The following is a 16,702-nucleotide window of genomic DNA, read 5'->3' on the forward strand; positions in this document are numbered from 1 at the left end:
CCAAAAAACCACACTTTCCTGAGAAAGTTTTCATCATTTTGATTGACAAAAACTCTTGTTCTTATCCAAAATATATCGAATCAACTCACAGAATCCACACAGCGGCGCGGCGCCGCACTGACCACACATTAGCTCACTTGAGTCACAATAAGTTTATGTAAACATGAGTTTTGGGGACTTTTTTTTTTTTTACTAGCTTTGATTGGTTATATTCCGTATGATATGATACTCAGTATACTTTTGTATATTCTAAGAATAACTGATAAAAAATCTTCCCAACAGGCGAATACGATTTAATTTTTAAGCACATATGTATAGAACTGATACGAGTGAAATATGTCATGACATTATTGAGAGATGTTAGCAAAACACAAACTACTAATGTATGTACCCTGAAAATCACTAATGTGTCTGGTGTACGCCCTTCCGGTTGAACAGCCCAGCGTAAGGCCTGTCTGTATGTTTGTTGATTTGTCAGCACGCAGTAAATTATCATAACGGATTTTTTTTTTTCCACTTTTGTAGCCTTCCCCACTTCGTATTATTTTTGTACTGGAATGCTGTAAATATTTTTGTTACTTTATTTCTTTTGAGTAGAGTAGTGTCAGAGTTCTCGCCCCCACAGGTTCTGGCATCCCCTGAGATTATCGCCCTCCTCAAAGGTGCTACACAGAACACCGCGTCATTCCACACCACACCTTGCCACACCTCACACTTTTTGCTACACTACACCACACTTTAGTGAGGTGCACCATAACTCACGGCGCTTATTACTGTGATACAGAGCGAATGTATAGCGTCTTTATATATATATAATATATATATATATATATATATATATATATATATATATATATATATATTATATATATATATATAATATATATATATATATATATATAATATATATATATATATATGAGAGAGAGAGAGAGAGAGAGAGAGAGAGAGAGGAGAGAGAGAGAGAGAGAGAGAGAGAGAGAGAGAGAGAGAGAGAGAGAGAGAGAGAGAGAGAGAGAGAGAGAGAGAGAGAGAGAGAGAGAGATGAGCTCTCAGTCACCGGCTCACTCTCCTGAGCCAAAAGCTCATGTAGTAAACATGGAAAGCGCTCATTGATATGCTCTGTGCGGCCAACGGTCACGTGTAGACTCGCTTTACGTTGTCCTCCTTTAGGGCCGCGGCTCTGCAGGGAGATCCTTCACGTGTGTTTTCGTAAATGACAAGAGAATGATGGCAGAATAGAAATGTAGCCAGTTAGGTAAACCAGATAATACTGGTATGATTGAAATTATTTCTTTTCCTTGTGTATTGATACAAGGCTCTCCCATCTAATAACTCGTGAAAAGATTATTAACTGGATGCTTAAATTTATTGTAATCACGAATTGCATTGCATAAATTTCAGTCGTGCTGACCAATATTTTACGTATACTTACAAGGCTACATTGATTCCATCAGTGAGTAGCTCATTGCTGACCAACTTCTACACCTGATTGCTGTCTTCCTCTAAACTTTCTTCCTCTTCCCTCCTACCTAACATTTCCAACGTTCTTTCTCTTACCTCCCAACATCGACCCTTTGTTCCTGCCTCCAAACTCTAACGTAATTTCTTTTAACTTTCACCTTCCAACTTTGATTTTTCATTTCCTGTCTCTTAGCTCTCTTAAATTCGACTGCCAGACTCGTGGCTTCCAACTATAGCCTCCTCCCTCCGAGGCTTGCTTCACCGAGATCAACCTGCTTATCAGAAGCATGGGATTAGTATATCAAGAGAGAGAGAGAGAGAGAGAGAGAGAGAGAGAGAGAGAGAGAGAGAGAGAGAGAGAGAGAGAGAGAGAGAGAGAGAGAGAGAGAGAGAGAGAGAGAGAGAGAGAGAGAGAGAGAGAGAGAGAGAGAGAAAGGATCATGAATGCTTAACTGTCTGTAATACCTTGCAGTAAAAATTTTCTGCAAAAAAAAAGTATGTTTTAGTACAACTGTAGGCACTGCGGCTGTAGGCGCTGTCGCTGAGTTGAACCGCTACAGTCGATGGATTACTACTTGTGTTTAATTCAGACAGCAAGTAATAGTGTACCATTTCATTCACACAAGAACAGGACACATGTACAGAGCGGCAGTGTACGAGTACTTACCGCTATTGGTTTATATTGATAATAGAATATACATGTAGAGCACAAAACACAAACCCATTATAAATTCCATGGACATGCTACATAGTACTTGTAAAATACTGTAATCCCGGTGTACGCCCCACTTGCCTTTGTACACCCAAGACACGCACGTGTAGTACAAACATGATAAACATTCCAGGCTTCATGCTCACACAATATGTACTATAGTTACACGGTACAACTGGTCAGTCACATGCATCACATCACAGAAGCAGCAACTTGCGCACCCAGCACACATAGCACTTCGGTGTCTGCCTGAGGGAGGGGCCAGGGCTGCAGTGTGCCTAAGTTGTCACTCCGGACGTGCGGGGTGCTGAAGGTGTGAGTGTGTGTGTGTGTTCGTGCGTGTCTGTCGCCTCGGGCCGCCCTGCCACCCACCTACCCCACATACCCAGCCTATAGAGACTGGTGGCTGAGGTGGTGGTTGTGGCGGTGACGACTGTGGTGGTGGTGGTGGTGGTGTTGGTGTTGTTGGTCGAAACGCTGCCCCTTTTCTGGGAAAGTTACGGACATGCACACACACGCACCCTCGCCCCCACAGTCCTTGCCACAGCCTGCAATGCGAAGGATGTGTTGCGAAAGCCGGCGGAAGTCCCATTTTTTGTGCAAGCCATAGTGAGAATGGTAACAGCTGCAATATTATTGGATGTACTATCTTAAATTCACTAATGTATTAGTAAAATCATACTTATCCTTGCTTAATTCCACCCCCTTGAATTTGTTGTAGACCATTATTTTCTTGTTTCCTAGAAAAAAACACATTGAGATTGGCAACACATAAGAATAAGATTCTTAGTTTACTGCTCTTGCCGGAAGGACAACGTCACAAGTCCTCGGTGTACATCCTGCACCAATTCGCTGCTAGTTGAACAGGGATCGGAGCATGAAAAATACAAAACCATTTTGTCTTCGCTCAATCCAGGGTTCGAACCTTGGCTGTTCGGTTGTGAGTTTAGCAAACAAACCGTGCTATTATGCCAAAGAAATGCTATTCACTTGATTGCAGCATGATTTTATGTACAATATGTCGCCGATGACCTTCCTGTTAAATCCGTAAAGTAATTATTAACGTATGCTGGCTTCTGAGTTTTGCCACAAGAAAATGGGACAGCGATGAGTGAGAGCTGAAAAACACGGTGGAAGGCAGGGTAGGTAGGCTCGCTGGCTTCCGCGCGCATCCTGAAGTTGTGTTTCCAGCTTGTTCCTGCCTCTGTGCCCCTCCCCATCCGATCCCAAGCCCCGATCCCCTCCCCACGCCTTTCTCACCCCTTCATCGCTCAGCCTCAGGTTCTGGCTTAAGAGCCTAGTGTTTTATCTTATGAAGTTTTGTCGTTGCGTTTTGTGAGTTTGGTTTTATTCCCGCATGAGATCGGGTTTTCCTTTGTTGTAGTGCAGCTCCACGTAACTGTTCTCGTTTTGCAGATACGTAAAAATCCTGTTTTGCCTTTTTTAAAGAAGCTGATATAGTGCTTTGTTGATGCAGACGACGATGTTGTCCCTCAAGTTGTGCAGATCGTGCCTTTACGTTTTTACATACTTTTTTTTTTTTTTTTTTTTAAGACAAGGTTTTCTAATAATTTGCCTTTGTAGCAAGGCCTTTCCTGAAGCATCTTGAATCTCCTTCCCCAAGACCTTTTGTTACATTCTCGTGTAATTCTCCCCAGCATCCATGCCCTCTTGTTACTGAATCTTTTGTTTCCATCCGGCGTCATGTTGTGATTATCTGATTTTAAAAATTGTTTCTGGCTCTTTACTTCTCTTTATTGTTATTTCTGTCTGCTCCCTCTCCCGTTTCCTCCTGTGCTTCATTTACAAAGCAAAAGAGATCACACGATTTTCTCGCCCCTCCTGCAGGCTCCGGCATCCCCGAGATGAAGACCATTCTGAGGGGCGTGGTTCTGAAAGAATATCTTACTTTCAAAACCCTCATAGCCAAAGTCATTGGTCTCACCGCAACCTTAGGGTCTGGACTCCCGCTGGGGAAAGAGGTGAGTGAGTGACATCATCAAATAATGGGACTAGTTGAAACAATCACTTAATTTCTTCCAGAGGGTAAATCTGGTAGACACTACAGAGGTAAGTTTTAGTAATCTTCAATTCTGGTTCAGATCTTTAGTGTTTTATATGTGCCACATGTGTGCACATTACTGCAGGACGGAGGCCTCCCTCACAGGCTCAGAACATCTTGGCGAGGTTGACGGACTGGGAAGTCGCAACTTGTGGTGATGAGTTTTCTGCCGTGATACATTAGCTGTATATTTTGTCTATATATTGTCTACATGATTAGCTCCCCAGCATCAGAACTGTAAGTGTACACGTAGTGGAAAGTAGCGTATAGTTTAAGGTTGTACTGAAATCTGAATCCACATACATATGATGTTGATGTTACCCGCTGCTGAAAACTCGTTATGTAGATCTGACGAACTTTTTTTTTATTAATCCAGACTGTTGTTTACAATTACATTTGACGATCTTGCTTCAACTACTAATGACAATGAGACTGGTGTTGGTGATGCAGATAAGGACAAAGTTAAAACATAAATAAATTAAATAAATAAATTAAATTAGTCTTTTAATGATTTTTGTGAAACTGTTAACCAGTCAGCGACGATGAAGCTGACATGCTATTCTTGTTTCCACATCAGCAGGACATTATAGCTGACGGTTCAATCAGTCGACTACAGTGATGTCAGTTAGGACCATATTCTGAAGCAGTACTGCGGCTCACCTCCACTGCTTTCAGGTTTAGTTGGTGACAGGGGTTTTATGGGTGCTTTTATGGTTCTAGCGACAAATTAACAAGATTTCTACATTATTAACAGGAGTAACACTCTTGAGAACTCCACTATCTATCTAATCACCTCTGCGGCCTTGGAAAACAATCGTGGTGAGAAAGCTAAGCACTTCTGAATACTGGTCCTAACGCGGCAAGCTAAGCAGTGCCATTAGTCATATTTTCCCTCTTTACAGCATCACATAAAGCTTCCTCTATAGTCTTTGCTGAACTATACCTCGCTCTCCACGTCACTCCTCCAGGGTCCCTTCGTGCACATTGCCAGCATCGTCGCCACGCTCCTTTCAAAAGCAGTCACGTCCTTCAAAGGAATCTACGAGAATGAGTCGCGAAACTCTGAAATGTTAGCAGCGGCTTGCGCAGTGGGTGTGGCTTGCTCCTTCGCCGCACCCATAGGAGGTAAGGTGACGGCTGGGGTGGCGTAGTGGTGGGACAGCATCGAATTTGGCATTTCTGGCGCTTACAGTAAACCTGGCAGCGATTCAATTGTTAGATGATCCTCGGCAAACAGATCAAGAAATAATGGGTTTAAGTTTGATAAAGTTGGATTCAAAAAAAAAAATATAGGGAGAAATTTGTTCTCAAATAATGGTAAATGATTGGAATAGACTCAGTAATCAGGTTGTTAGTACTGAGTCAATAGATGACTTTAAAAGAAGATTAGCAAAATTCATGAATTAAAATGATAAGTGAAAATACTTGCAGCTTCCCTTATTTTCTTTTCTTTTTTTTTTTTTTTCTTTTTTTTATACTTATCTGATCAAAAACAAATAAGAAGGCTATATCATCTCCAAGTCATAATGTGTGTGTTTTTGTTTCTTCTTAAGGCGTGCTCTTCAGTATCGAGGTCACCAGCGTGTACTTTGCGGTCAGAAATTACTGGCGAGGTTTCTTCGCGGCAGTATGTGGTGCTATGATGTTCCGGCTTCTGGCTGTCTGGTTCAACGATGAAGGTAATTTTGCGTGACAGACACTATCATCTATGTTATGTGCTCAGTACAAAGAGACGGGTCTCTGATACGGAAGCAGTAGTCATTCCAAGAAAAATTGGCATAATACCTCCTCAGGTACCCCCAACTAGCAGAGGCAAAACGCCAGAGGCACCTCCGCTTTGGGGAATCCTGAGGAGGGATTGGAGCGATAGGACAAGATACAGATATGATATTGTGATCGGAGAAGCCCAGCAGAGAAGATAGGGTAACAGCATAAGCAGAAGGATTAGAGGCAAGGAAAAGGTCAAGAATGTTGGGCGTACCTCCAAGACGGTCAGGAATACGAGTAGGGTGTTGCACCAGTTGCTTTAGGTCGTGGAGGATAGCAAAGTTAAAGGCTAGTTCACTAGGATGATCAGTGAAGGGAGAGGAAAGCCAAAGCTGGTGGTGAACATTGAAGTCTCCAAGAATGGAGATCTCCACAAAAGGGAAGAGAGTCAGAATGTGCTCCACTTTGGAAGTTAAGTAGTCAAAGAATTTCTTGTAGTTAAAGGAGTTAGGTGAGAGGTATACAGCACAGATAAATTTGGCTTGAAAGTTATTCTGCAATTGTAGCCAGATGGTGAAAAACGCAGAAGATTCAAGAGCGTGGGCACGAGAGCAGGTTAAATCGTTGCGCACATAGACACAACATCCAGCTTTGGAGTGAAAATGAGGATAGAGAAAGTAGGAGGGAACAGAAAAGGGGCTACAATCAGTTACCTCAGACACCTGTTTTTCAATGAGGAAAAGATGAGGTTTAGTAGAGGAGAGGTGGTGTTACACAGATTGAAAATTAGATCTTAAGATCGCGAATGTTGCAGAAGTTAATGAAAAGTTGAATTGGGTATCAAGACACTTAGGGTCGATACGAGAAGAGCAGTCCGACTTGGGAACATTTGTGGTCTCCTCCCCAACTGGGGACTCCGAGGCTGGTGTAGGAGTCGCCATGATAATTTTGAATTTTGAGTGAAATGTGCGTGTGTGTAATTGGGTGCTTGTATTTTTGTATGAAGGAAGAGAGTTGTCTTTAGAGGGTTGTGACTACCCCCTTGTGTTGTGAGATACAAAGGGAAACGTTCAGTGAGGTCACAGCTGGGTTTAATGATAAATTCACAGCACTCCCTGATCCAGTGCTTAAGACCTCACTGTGAGTAATTATCGTTTCAGCAGGTCTCTACTGCCTCCTCCTCTGTGTCTGTCTCCTCGTATCAACTCGATTTGAGTGTTTTGTAGTTCCTTTATTCATTGTAGAGAAAGGAGGAGGAGGAGGAATACTTAGGTGTTTTGTGTCAAAGGAAGGATGTGTACTATTTTTTTAAAGTTTCAGAGAGAGTAATGGTTTATTTGTGTCTGTTCTGGAGGAGAGGGAAAGAGCACTTCTGTTCAGAAGGTGTGTCTGTCTCACGGCTGGGTAGGTGTCTGCTTAAGGGACAGGGAGTGAAAGTACTACTTGTGTCTGTTTTGTGAGCTTGGGAGGAGTCTGTTCCATTACTACATTTGTAGCAAAGTATCCCCACTCCCCAGCCACGTTGACCCCGCTCTTCCAGACTTCGTTTAAGGTCGACATTCCTTTTGATCCTCAAGAGCTAAGTGTCTTCGCTCTTGTCGGGTAAGAGTGTGGTGCGAAAGCAGCCGGTCGAGAGAAGCCGACTCAGTATTGCATTCGGCTCTATTGATCATTACGTCTTTTCGGACCCATTTCGAAACTTGTTTGCTTAAACTGACGGATGGTAATGAAAAGACACTAAGATGAATGTGAAATCCTTTTCCCGTAATTTAATTTGATGACCAAAGAGCCAGTTTTGTGCAAAGACGACTTCTCTTGCCTGCCTGGGTGAGCAAGGATATTTCTAACCAGAGTTGTTCATGATTACCAAGCACTCCTCCCTGCTGGTCCAGGGCAAGGCGTGTGGCGAGGCAGGCTCTCACGCTCCTCTCACGCTCTTGTTGTCTGATATTTTTGTTTGTTTCCCCAGTAACAGTTTCCTCTATTGTTCTGTTACCAACCTATTTTTATTGCAGCATTAGCACTAACAGTATGTTTTGAGTTCCATGTCCCGCGTAACGTTTTTATCCCAGCATTAATTGATTTGCAGTGACTCACCTTGACACTATGAGAAGCTTTGTCAATCATAATACCTACTTTTCGTAAATTATGATGACTAAGGTTTCTACTCTTTGTTCAAGATTCACATAATTCAGACCTACATTACTAATACAATCCTCTTCGCAGGTAAACACTACACAGCAAGTACATGTGTTAATGTAATGGCATTTCCTTGTTCCTGTTCCCAGAAACCTTGACCGCTCTCTTCAAGACTAACTTCAAGGTCGGATACCCGTTCGATCCTCAGGAGTTGTTCGTCTTTGCTCTCATCGGGTAAGATCAGGCGGATTGTGTACACTGCTGGGTCTGCCGTAGACCTCTATGCCTCCTCAATGTAGCTTCCTTCTTGATTCACTGATATCAGAATTTTTCTTTAAATATTATAAATTGTACGTATATTCATTTTGTTGTTGTCAAATAACTTGTCAAAATTCACTAGAACATTTAAAAATTTTCCTCTTTGAACGACATAATTGCTTCAGTTCAGGAGTTTTGATATATTGAACCATAGACAGGACCGAAAACATGTGTTATTGCATCACGCACTCTGCCGTCAGTATTTGTGAACAACAGTCATCATTGAGAGATTTTAAAACAAGTTTGCATTTTTTTTTCTATAATCAAGCAAAATTATTACACAAATTTGAATTAATTAACTTATAAAGCTTTGTTTATAGTAGGATTCTCTCTGCCGACGTTGTGGGTACGTTTGCAGTATTCAATTAGATTATGTTTACTTAGCCTGCACGTCTTGGCCAGTGATAGCAAGTGTCAGCTGCCAAGGAGCCACTCGAGGCCCTGACACCCTGGCACCCACCTGTCCTGAGTCTCGCCGCGGTGCGTTCCTGCTCGCGACTTGCCTTTAATTAACTGTTTTGAGATGCCTTGCTTTGTCATACCACACAGTACCGTTAAACGTTCCCACGCACGCTCACGCGCATGCGCTTCAAGCTCATATACAGCTGAGATTCAATGCGAATGATTTCCATACTCAGTTCACTTCGTCCTCTGAGAGATTATGGCCTGAAGCCTGAAGCAATGGTACCAATCTTAGTTTTTAACACTTTCTCTTTCTTTAATTAGAATGCCCTGTGTTGTTTGCTGTTTTCTTATATTTATATGTTTATTTATTTATTTATTTACTTTGGCATTTGCTTTGTTTTAAATTTAAAAAATGTGTATGGAATTATTTCACAACGCTGAGCTTCTTGCCCAAACCAGTGAATGAAAGAAATCTGTCAACCCTCTGAGAATGCGCTTCTTTTTTATTGTTCTGCTTTTATGATTCATTAACTGTTTATTTATTTATTTTTTTCAAATTATATGGCAAAAGTAAGTATGTATTCAGTATTATTATTCGGCATCAAGATTAATATAAGTTGCGACGCATGTAAAGTAAGGGCGAGAATAGCTTTCATGTGAATATGTGGTATTTATCCAGCATCACAAACCTCGGTGTGAAGAAGAGCTGTGTCGTGAAGAGTCCACCCTCTCTCCACGTGCGGTGATTCTAAACTAATTTAACTCTTATCCTCATCCACAATTTTTATCAAGCCTGTTATTATTTTTCTCGAAGTAGTCTTTTAATCCCTCTTTTGCTTTAACCTGCGAAAATTCTTCACTTGCAATGGAATCCTATTTATTGACAAAAGACAGTGTGTGTTTCTGCTTGATTTTTAATCTATTGTTCTACAGAAGCTTCTGTTTAATCTAGTAAATAAAAAAAAAGGCGAGAGTTGCCATTCAGTCTACCAGCCTACATAATTTGTCTTCCGGTCTTTCTGAATCTTTTAAGTTTATTCCCAATAGAAACTCAAATATGCACTAATTCACGATCTATAATTTGATTGGCAGTATGAATTTAGCAAAAATTGTAAACGAGTAATCTTTTGGCTTCATCAACTAACTTGACTGTTTGAATCCCTTATTCTTTGAACCATCACTTCTAGTTTTCCTCCTGACCTTTCTGTTGGTGCTCTGCTGTAGCAAATGATCACCTTTCCTCTTCTGAACTTGCCGACAATAAATACGTTTTATCTTTCACCTTCTTGTTATTTATTAGTGTTCTTTCAACTCTAACGCGGATTCCTTATCTTTCATGTGGTCATTTCTCTACTCTAAAGTTTTCGCTGTCATCAGACGATCCTTTGAACAAAAAAAGTTAAAAGCAACCAAAAAAAAGCCAGTAAATCGGCTTATTTTGGGTCTTCTGTAGTTTCTGCTCTTTCTTGAATTATGTATTTGGAATGTTCTTCACTGTGAAATTTGACTGTAAATTTCACATTTCACCTTTATAAAAAAAAAAAAAAAAAGAGGTTGTGTGTTGTTCCCTTTTACAATATTTTCTCCCTCCTGTTGTTCTTTGCATATTTACTGCTCTTCTGAACATGGTTACTGCATGCCTTAGTTAAAATTTACGTTGACGTTTTTCCTCACGTTGCTTATGGGAAAAAGAAATAAAGAAATAACCATTCCCTTCGTTCCCTTATTCCTTTTACACAATACGCCATATTATTATTATTATTATTATTATTATTATTATTATTATTATTATTATTATTATTATTATTATTATTATTATATTTTTCCATCTTGCAACTTGGACTGTTTCAAGAGAGATTTCGAAACACTTTCAATGGTAGTATCTTTTGAGGATTTCAAGGGAGGAACGGCAATACCTACGTCTTATTTATTAAGGTTTTGGACAGCTATCTTTTGTATGAAGTGTAAACACGAGTACATTTAGACAAAGCAAGACAGGGAAGATGGGTAGGGGTGGTTACAGTGTTCCAAATTTTGTTAGAATAAACCACCTGTGTCAGATTATGAGTGATTCTGTTCTGCCGTGGACAGCGTGATGTGCGGGTTCCTGGGCGCCTTCTTCGTGTGGGTGCATCGTCAGTATGTCATCTTCATGCGCAGGAACAAGAGGATGAAGGCCTTTCTTCAAAAGAGGTTAGTGATGCTACAGTTTATATATATATATATATATATATATATATATATATATATATATATATATATATATATATATATATATATATATATATATATATATATATATATATATATATATATCGTAATGCAAGATCCTTAAAAAAAATTGTATTATGATGCAGTAGTGATATAATGCTTATAATGATTATACAAATTCATAATATATATAGTAGCTTTAAAAGAGATTATATATTTCTGTCATACAATATATCGTGTGAATCATTCATTAACCGTACCTGTACTTCATGATTATTTTTATTTTATGCTTTGCGCTTCCGAGTGAAATTCCATATCGCCACCCAGCCACCTCCTCTCGCTGCTCCCAGCACTGACAGGTCCCGCTGAAGGCTGTGACACCCCGCTACACCTTGCCAATATTCAATTCATTCATCATTCTCAAGTTTTGATTATGATTTCATATTTAAGAGCCTTCAGCAGGAGTTTGTAAAGCTGAGTTCTTGATATTATTCAATGTTCAACTTCTAAAGATACAAGTATAAAATCCCATTTGCTTCAGATGGTGTTGGTATCTGAAAGTTGTCATGAATTCAGCTTCCAGTTCTGTTTTTCTTTTGCATGAGACCCATCATGTGTGCCCTTTCCAATTTTTATCCCTGAACAGCCGCCTGTTGTATCCTCTCCTCGTCACCTTACTTTATGGGTCCGTGTCCTTCCCTCTCGGCCTTGGACAGTTCTGGGCTACTGATCTCAACAACCACCATCAAGTGAGTCGGTCTCAAGTGTCTGATGGTTAGGCAATATTTCGGTATATTCATACGTACTGACGAACAGTGTTAAAGTGAAAGATGTTTAACGACTACGGAGGTACTCCGCGTGTAAGTTATGTAATACGAGCACATTTGGGTTTACTACTACTCACTAGCTGGGATGGACGGGGAATGGTTGAAGCCAGTGAGAGTGAGGAGGAGACCTGAGAACTAACAAGTGCTACAGCACAACACAAGCATAGGCATGAGTCTAGTTATTAACACTGCTTTCGGGAATGCTGAGATCTATAACTAATAGTATCTTAACACTTTGGTCACGCACCGTAACATTCAGCACACTGGGCAGGTAAGTCAATGAAACTGTTTCTTCCTGCAAAACACTTCTAAATCTCCCATACGAGTATCTTAGTTTTTACCTGTCATGAATCATTATATAAACTCGTATACAGCGCCTTCAAGTTTGCCTACTCTACTCCAGCTGGGCCTCACTGTGTCGGCCATGAAGACCAGCATGTACTCTTACTTGCCAAGCACAATAATTTGTTCAACCTTGCTCTTTCTTAAGATAACACACCAGATGACTAACTCCACTCGATATTCGCTTGATACCTGTTGCCTTTCATAAATTTTCTCCCTCCAGTTTGTGGCCTTTGCTTTTTTTCAGTCTGTTTGTCATTTTCTTTTCTTTCTTCCTTCTCTGTTCTTCCTTAAATTCACTCCCGATGCGGAGTGAATTCAGGCATTCTTTTTGTCTGTCAGCCGATTCGCGTATCCCGTCTCGATGACGCTCTTCCTGCTCAGTGTCCAGTTTCCGCATCTTCTGGGGCAGTTCATATCCTCCCACCAGTCATCCCACCATCAGGTAGGTGTAGCTTCCACTCCTCTTCATCCTGCTTCGGTGCTTTCACACCCTGACAGGGTGTTCTGCCCCTTCTCTCTCCGTGTTCAGCCGCTTGCTGTTCCCTCTGCTGCTAACTGTGGGCATCATGTCACTCACCTTCCCGACTGGCTCGGGTCAGTTTTTTGCAGCGCATCTCACTACTCACCACCAAGTAAGGGGACATTTGTGGTTTCTGCCACTTGAAGTATTAAAAAAAAGCACCTGCATGTTAGCATGACTAAATCATTGCAAATTCATTACAGTAAACAAATACTTTGATAGAGCTTGTCCATAGCTTTAGCCTTGCTGTTGTATGTGTACTGTATGTGTGTGTGTGTGTGTTTATATATATATATATATATATATATATATATATATATATATATATATATATATATATATATATATATATATATATATCCCGTAGACGATGAGAAGATTAACCATTCTGCATGAGGAAAAAAAAAAAATTTATAAGAAATGATGCATCTACCTCCCGCATCGGCCCTCAGGCGGCTTTGTGGTGAAATGTTCCCATACCTTGATCGAACTTCACCCTCCTCGATAAGGCACTGGTCGGGTGCAGCCTGCTTATATATACGAGTATGCTTATACGAATAATGGTTGGCATGAACTCGTGATTTTTTTTTTCTGAACTTATTTATTTGAGATGGAGAGTAATGTCTGCGTGCGCGCACATGTATATGTGTGTGTGTGTGCATATCACTTTTTGTCTTTTTGTGAAATTTTCCGCGCTATGGAACAGGTAGAACAAATCGCGAAGTAATTTATTATATTTAGATTTTTCTTCAATATATATATATATATATATATATATATATATATATATATATATATATATATATATATATATATATATATATATATATATATATATATATATATATATATATATATATATATATATATATATAAACCATAAAAATTAAATTAATTCATTATGAATGGAAAGTCGCTTCTTTGCTGCCACTTTCAGCTTAACTAGTTCTTGCCTTTTACAGCTTTATGCTTAACATTTTGAAGGATAGTTAGATCCTAGGCTTTTCTTGTTTTATTCTTGCGTGTTATGATTTACCCCCCATAGTTCTCCTTGGCATAGTAACTTAGAGCTAGCTTTTAGATAAACCAGAAGGAAATAGTTTGGAGGTGCTAAATCGGGCGATCGTGGTAGTTAGTCGTCTATTGAACGTCTGTCTGTTATAACTGTCACCTGAAAATCCCATAGTCTGTACTTGACATTATAAGTCGAGCAGAGTTGTTCAAATTCGTAAGGGCTTCATTACTGTAACAGTCATTCCTAGAACGTCAACAATGACGCAGTACCAATCACCAGTTTTGGTCACAACTGTTGGATCACTTTCAAGGAAGTAAGGTTCATTTATGTCGGAAATTTATGATTTCCAACAAAACATATATTTGTTCGGTGATGGGCATTTCATGTCATTACAATTATAATAAAAAAAAAAAAACATACATAAACTAGCTATGATCCGGGGTTGTAAAAGTAGTGGAAGCACAGAATATACGAGCGCGCATCACGTTAATATATCGCTTCTAGCAGGATGTTAGTGCCTGAGCACATCCAGAGAGGAAAACTATGATGTATTAAACACCACATGCGACCTTGATGTTGATTTCTTTAACTGTGAGTCATAGTTTGTGACAGCGTAATGGGAGACATAAATTAATTCCTCCAGTTTGTAACGCGAGTATCAGTTGGTTCGTCCGAATCCGAACCAAAGAGGCTGAAGCCTGGACCTTGCAGTTCACAGGTGAGTGGCAGTTATTATCACGTGCCCAGTGGAGAGGAACGAGGACAGTTTCCAGGAGTACGTAAATGTTCATGTGAATTGGAATACCGTGTGTAGCTTCAGTGCTGCTGTTACCAGTAGTATGATTGTACTTGCGTTATCATTGCAGCAGGAATTAACATGAAGTGTCACATGATTGGAGACCGGTGACTGCCAGTAGGGGAGTTTTAGGTAAATTTACAAAATTACACCTGGTTTTTCGCACTCCAGCAGGAATTAACAAGGTGTCACATGATTGAAGATCGGTGACTGCCACTAGGGAAGTTTTAGGTAAATTTACAGAATTACACCTGGTTTTTCGCACTCCAGCAGACGAAAGCATAGTTGTAAGTTAAGTACGTATCATTGTGTGCTTCATTGTTGTAAGTGTCCTGCCGCACAACCGAAACTGCTTTTGTCATTTCCTAAATGTTGTTTTTGTAAGTATATTTTTTCATTACATCTGTACCTACTATTATTTGCACCTTTTTCATCGCAAGACCATCACTCCTCACTCTCTGTGCTAAGCTGCAACCACATGCGGAACAACTACTTGCTGCTTAAAGTATTAAATGCAATGCAATTATTTTTTGCGTCGCAGAAGCAGGGTCCTGAGGCTTTGAGTTCACTGTGAAATTTGGGGTGCTTGGGACAGCGTGCTGCCTAAGTACAGATTTCATAACGGAACAACTTGTTATATAAACAAGGTATGGTTAGGTTAAGGTAATTGTGTAAAAGTCTCCTTCGCACTGGAGCCAGATCGGAAGAATACTGCAGAAAAAGAAAACTGGGAATCTTCTCCCCGCCTTTTTTTTTTTTTTTTCTCCACATTATCTGGGTTACCGCCCTTCAAGAGGAAGCTCAGTCTGTTTTACTGTAGACATATATTTAGCAAAGAAATCTTATTAAATTGAACAAATCTCTCTCTCTCTCTCTCTCTCTCTCTCTCTCTCTCTCTCTCTCTCTCTCTCTCTCTCTCTCTCTCTCTCTCTCTCTCTCTCTCTCTCTCTCTCTCTCGTAGGTATGCAAAAAAAAAAATCAAAATATGAAAACTTTCATATAAAAAGACAATTATGTAGTTGCATTTGATAAAACAAGACTATAAACATGTAGTTGCTTTTGGTCTCTTTTTCTTCATAGTTTTGAGTGCAATACACTTCTTAAAGATTATTCATTAAGACAGTAAGTGGATGTATTTCCCATTGAGTCTTCTTTCATGTGGTTTTCCAAGCATTTATCCCTGGACCATCAGCATACCATCCTCTCTTGGGGCTTTGCCGTGCTTCGTGACTACAAGGGCATGGACAGTTCTCTCACTGTATCAGTCTTGTGTTGATGTGGCTATGTAGTTTTGTCCTCATTTAATTGCAGTTTAATGTGAATTTGCATGTTCTTCTCATAAAACAAATTAGTTATTAGTTTTTATTACCTGAAGAATCTTGTATTTATGATGATAAGCTAGATCCAGAGCCAGGTCATGCAAAGTGCCACCCATAGGCCGGCCTGTCTTATAATTAGGTTTTATGGGCTGTGATCCAAATTTGGAATCAAATTATGCCTGATCTTTTCACTCCTCAAGAGATGGGTTAATACATTATAAATAAGGATTGTGGATTCACATGACTGTTACTTGAGGCATGGAGTATGGAGCCACATTTGTTCAGATAAGAAAATAAATCTGCTCATTTTGATAGGATAAATTTGTAGAGGAACTAAATTCAGATCTGGATCATGGTGTGGTATTGATTTCAGTCACTGGTTTAAAATTGTACAAGAGGCTTTTACTGTGTGAATTACTTATTTAGTATTTGCATTAGTGTTTGGTGACTCCTTAATCAATTATCAAGTTGGAGTTATGTGATTGCCTCAGTGTCGTCTTTCTCAGCTCATACAAGAACCTGAAGTCTCTTAAGACCGCTAGGTCTGTTTGTCTCTCACATTTTGGCAGCAAGTGAGATCAGATTTAGGGATAAAGCCAAATATTTAATGCAGAATGGTCAACATCTTATCCATTAAATAAATTTTGATAGATTTCATCTCCATCAAAAGAGAAACATAATTTAAGATTTCAACTCTTAAAAGTTACTGTATCTGGTATATAATATTTTCCTGTTTTGTGGCTTTTTTTAGAAGACGTGCATTTTCCAATAAGTAGTCCTGTATAATTTTTCTAACTACGTGTTTTATGCAACATTGCTGCATATGGATTGCCAATGTTTTCTATTTCCAGTTGAAAACCTG

General features: G+C 39.7%; 1 protein-coding gene across 1 annotated transcript in view; it reads left to right on the forward strand.

The window, feature by feature from the left end:
• LOC135114115 (chloride channel protein 2-like) overlaps positions 1-16,702 on the forward strand; it is a 59,013-nt gene that overhangs the window by 17,207 nt on the left and 25,104 nt on the right. Inside the window, 6 exon segments of the mRNA XM_064029825.1 lie at positions 4,025-4,158; positions 5,207-5,363; positions 5,792-5,917; positions 8,234-8,318; positions 10,899-11,000; positions 11,665-11,767. Of these exon segments, the coding sequence (XP_063885895.1) occupies positions 4,025-4,158; positions 5,207-5,363; positions 5,792-5,917; positions 8,234-8,318; positions 10,899-11,000; positions 11,665-11,767 (707 nt within the window).

Source organism: Scylla paramamosain, chromosome 27 (assembly GCF_035594125.1).
Source record: "Scylla paramamosain isolate STU-SP2022 chromosome 27, ASM3559412v1, whole genome shotgun sequence".
Taxonomy (NCBI): Eukaryota; Metazoa; Arthropoda; class Malacostraca; order Decapoda; family Portunidae; genus Scylla; species Scylla paramamosain.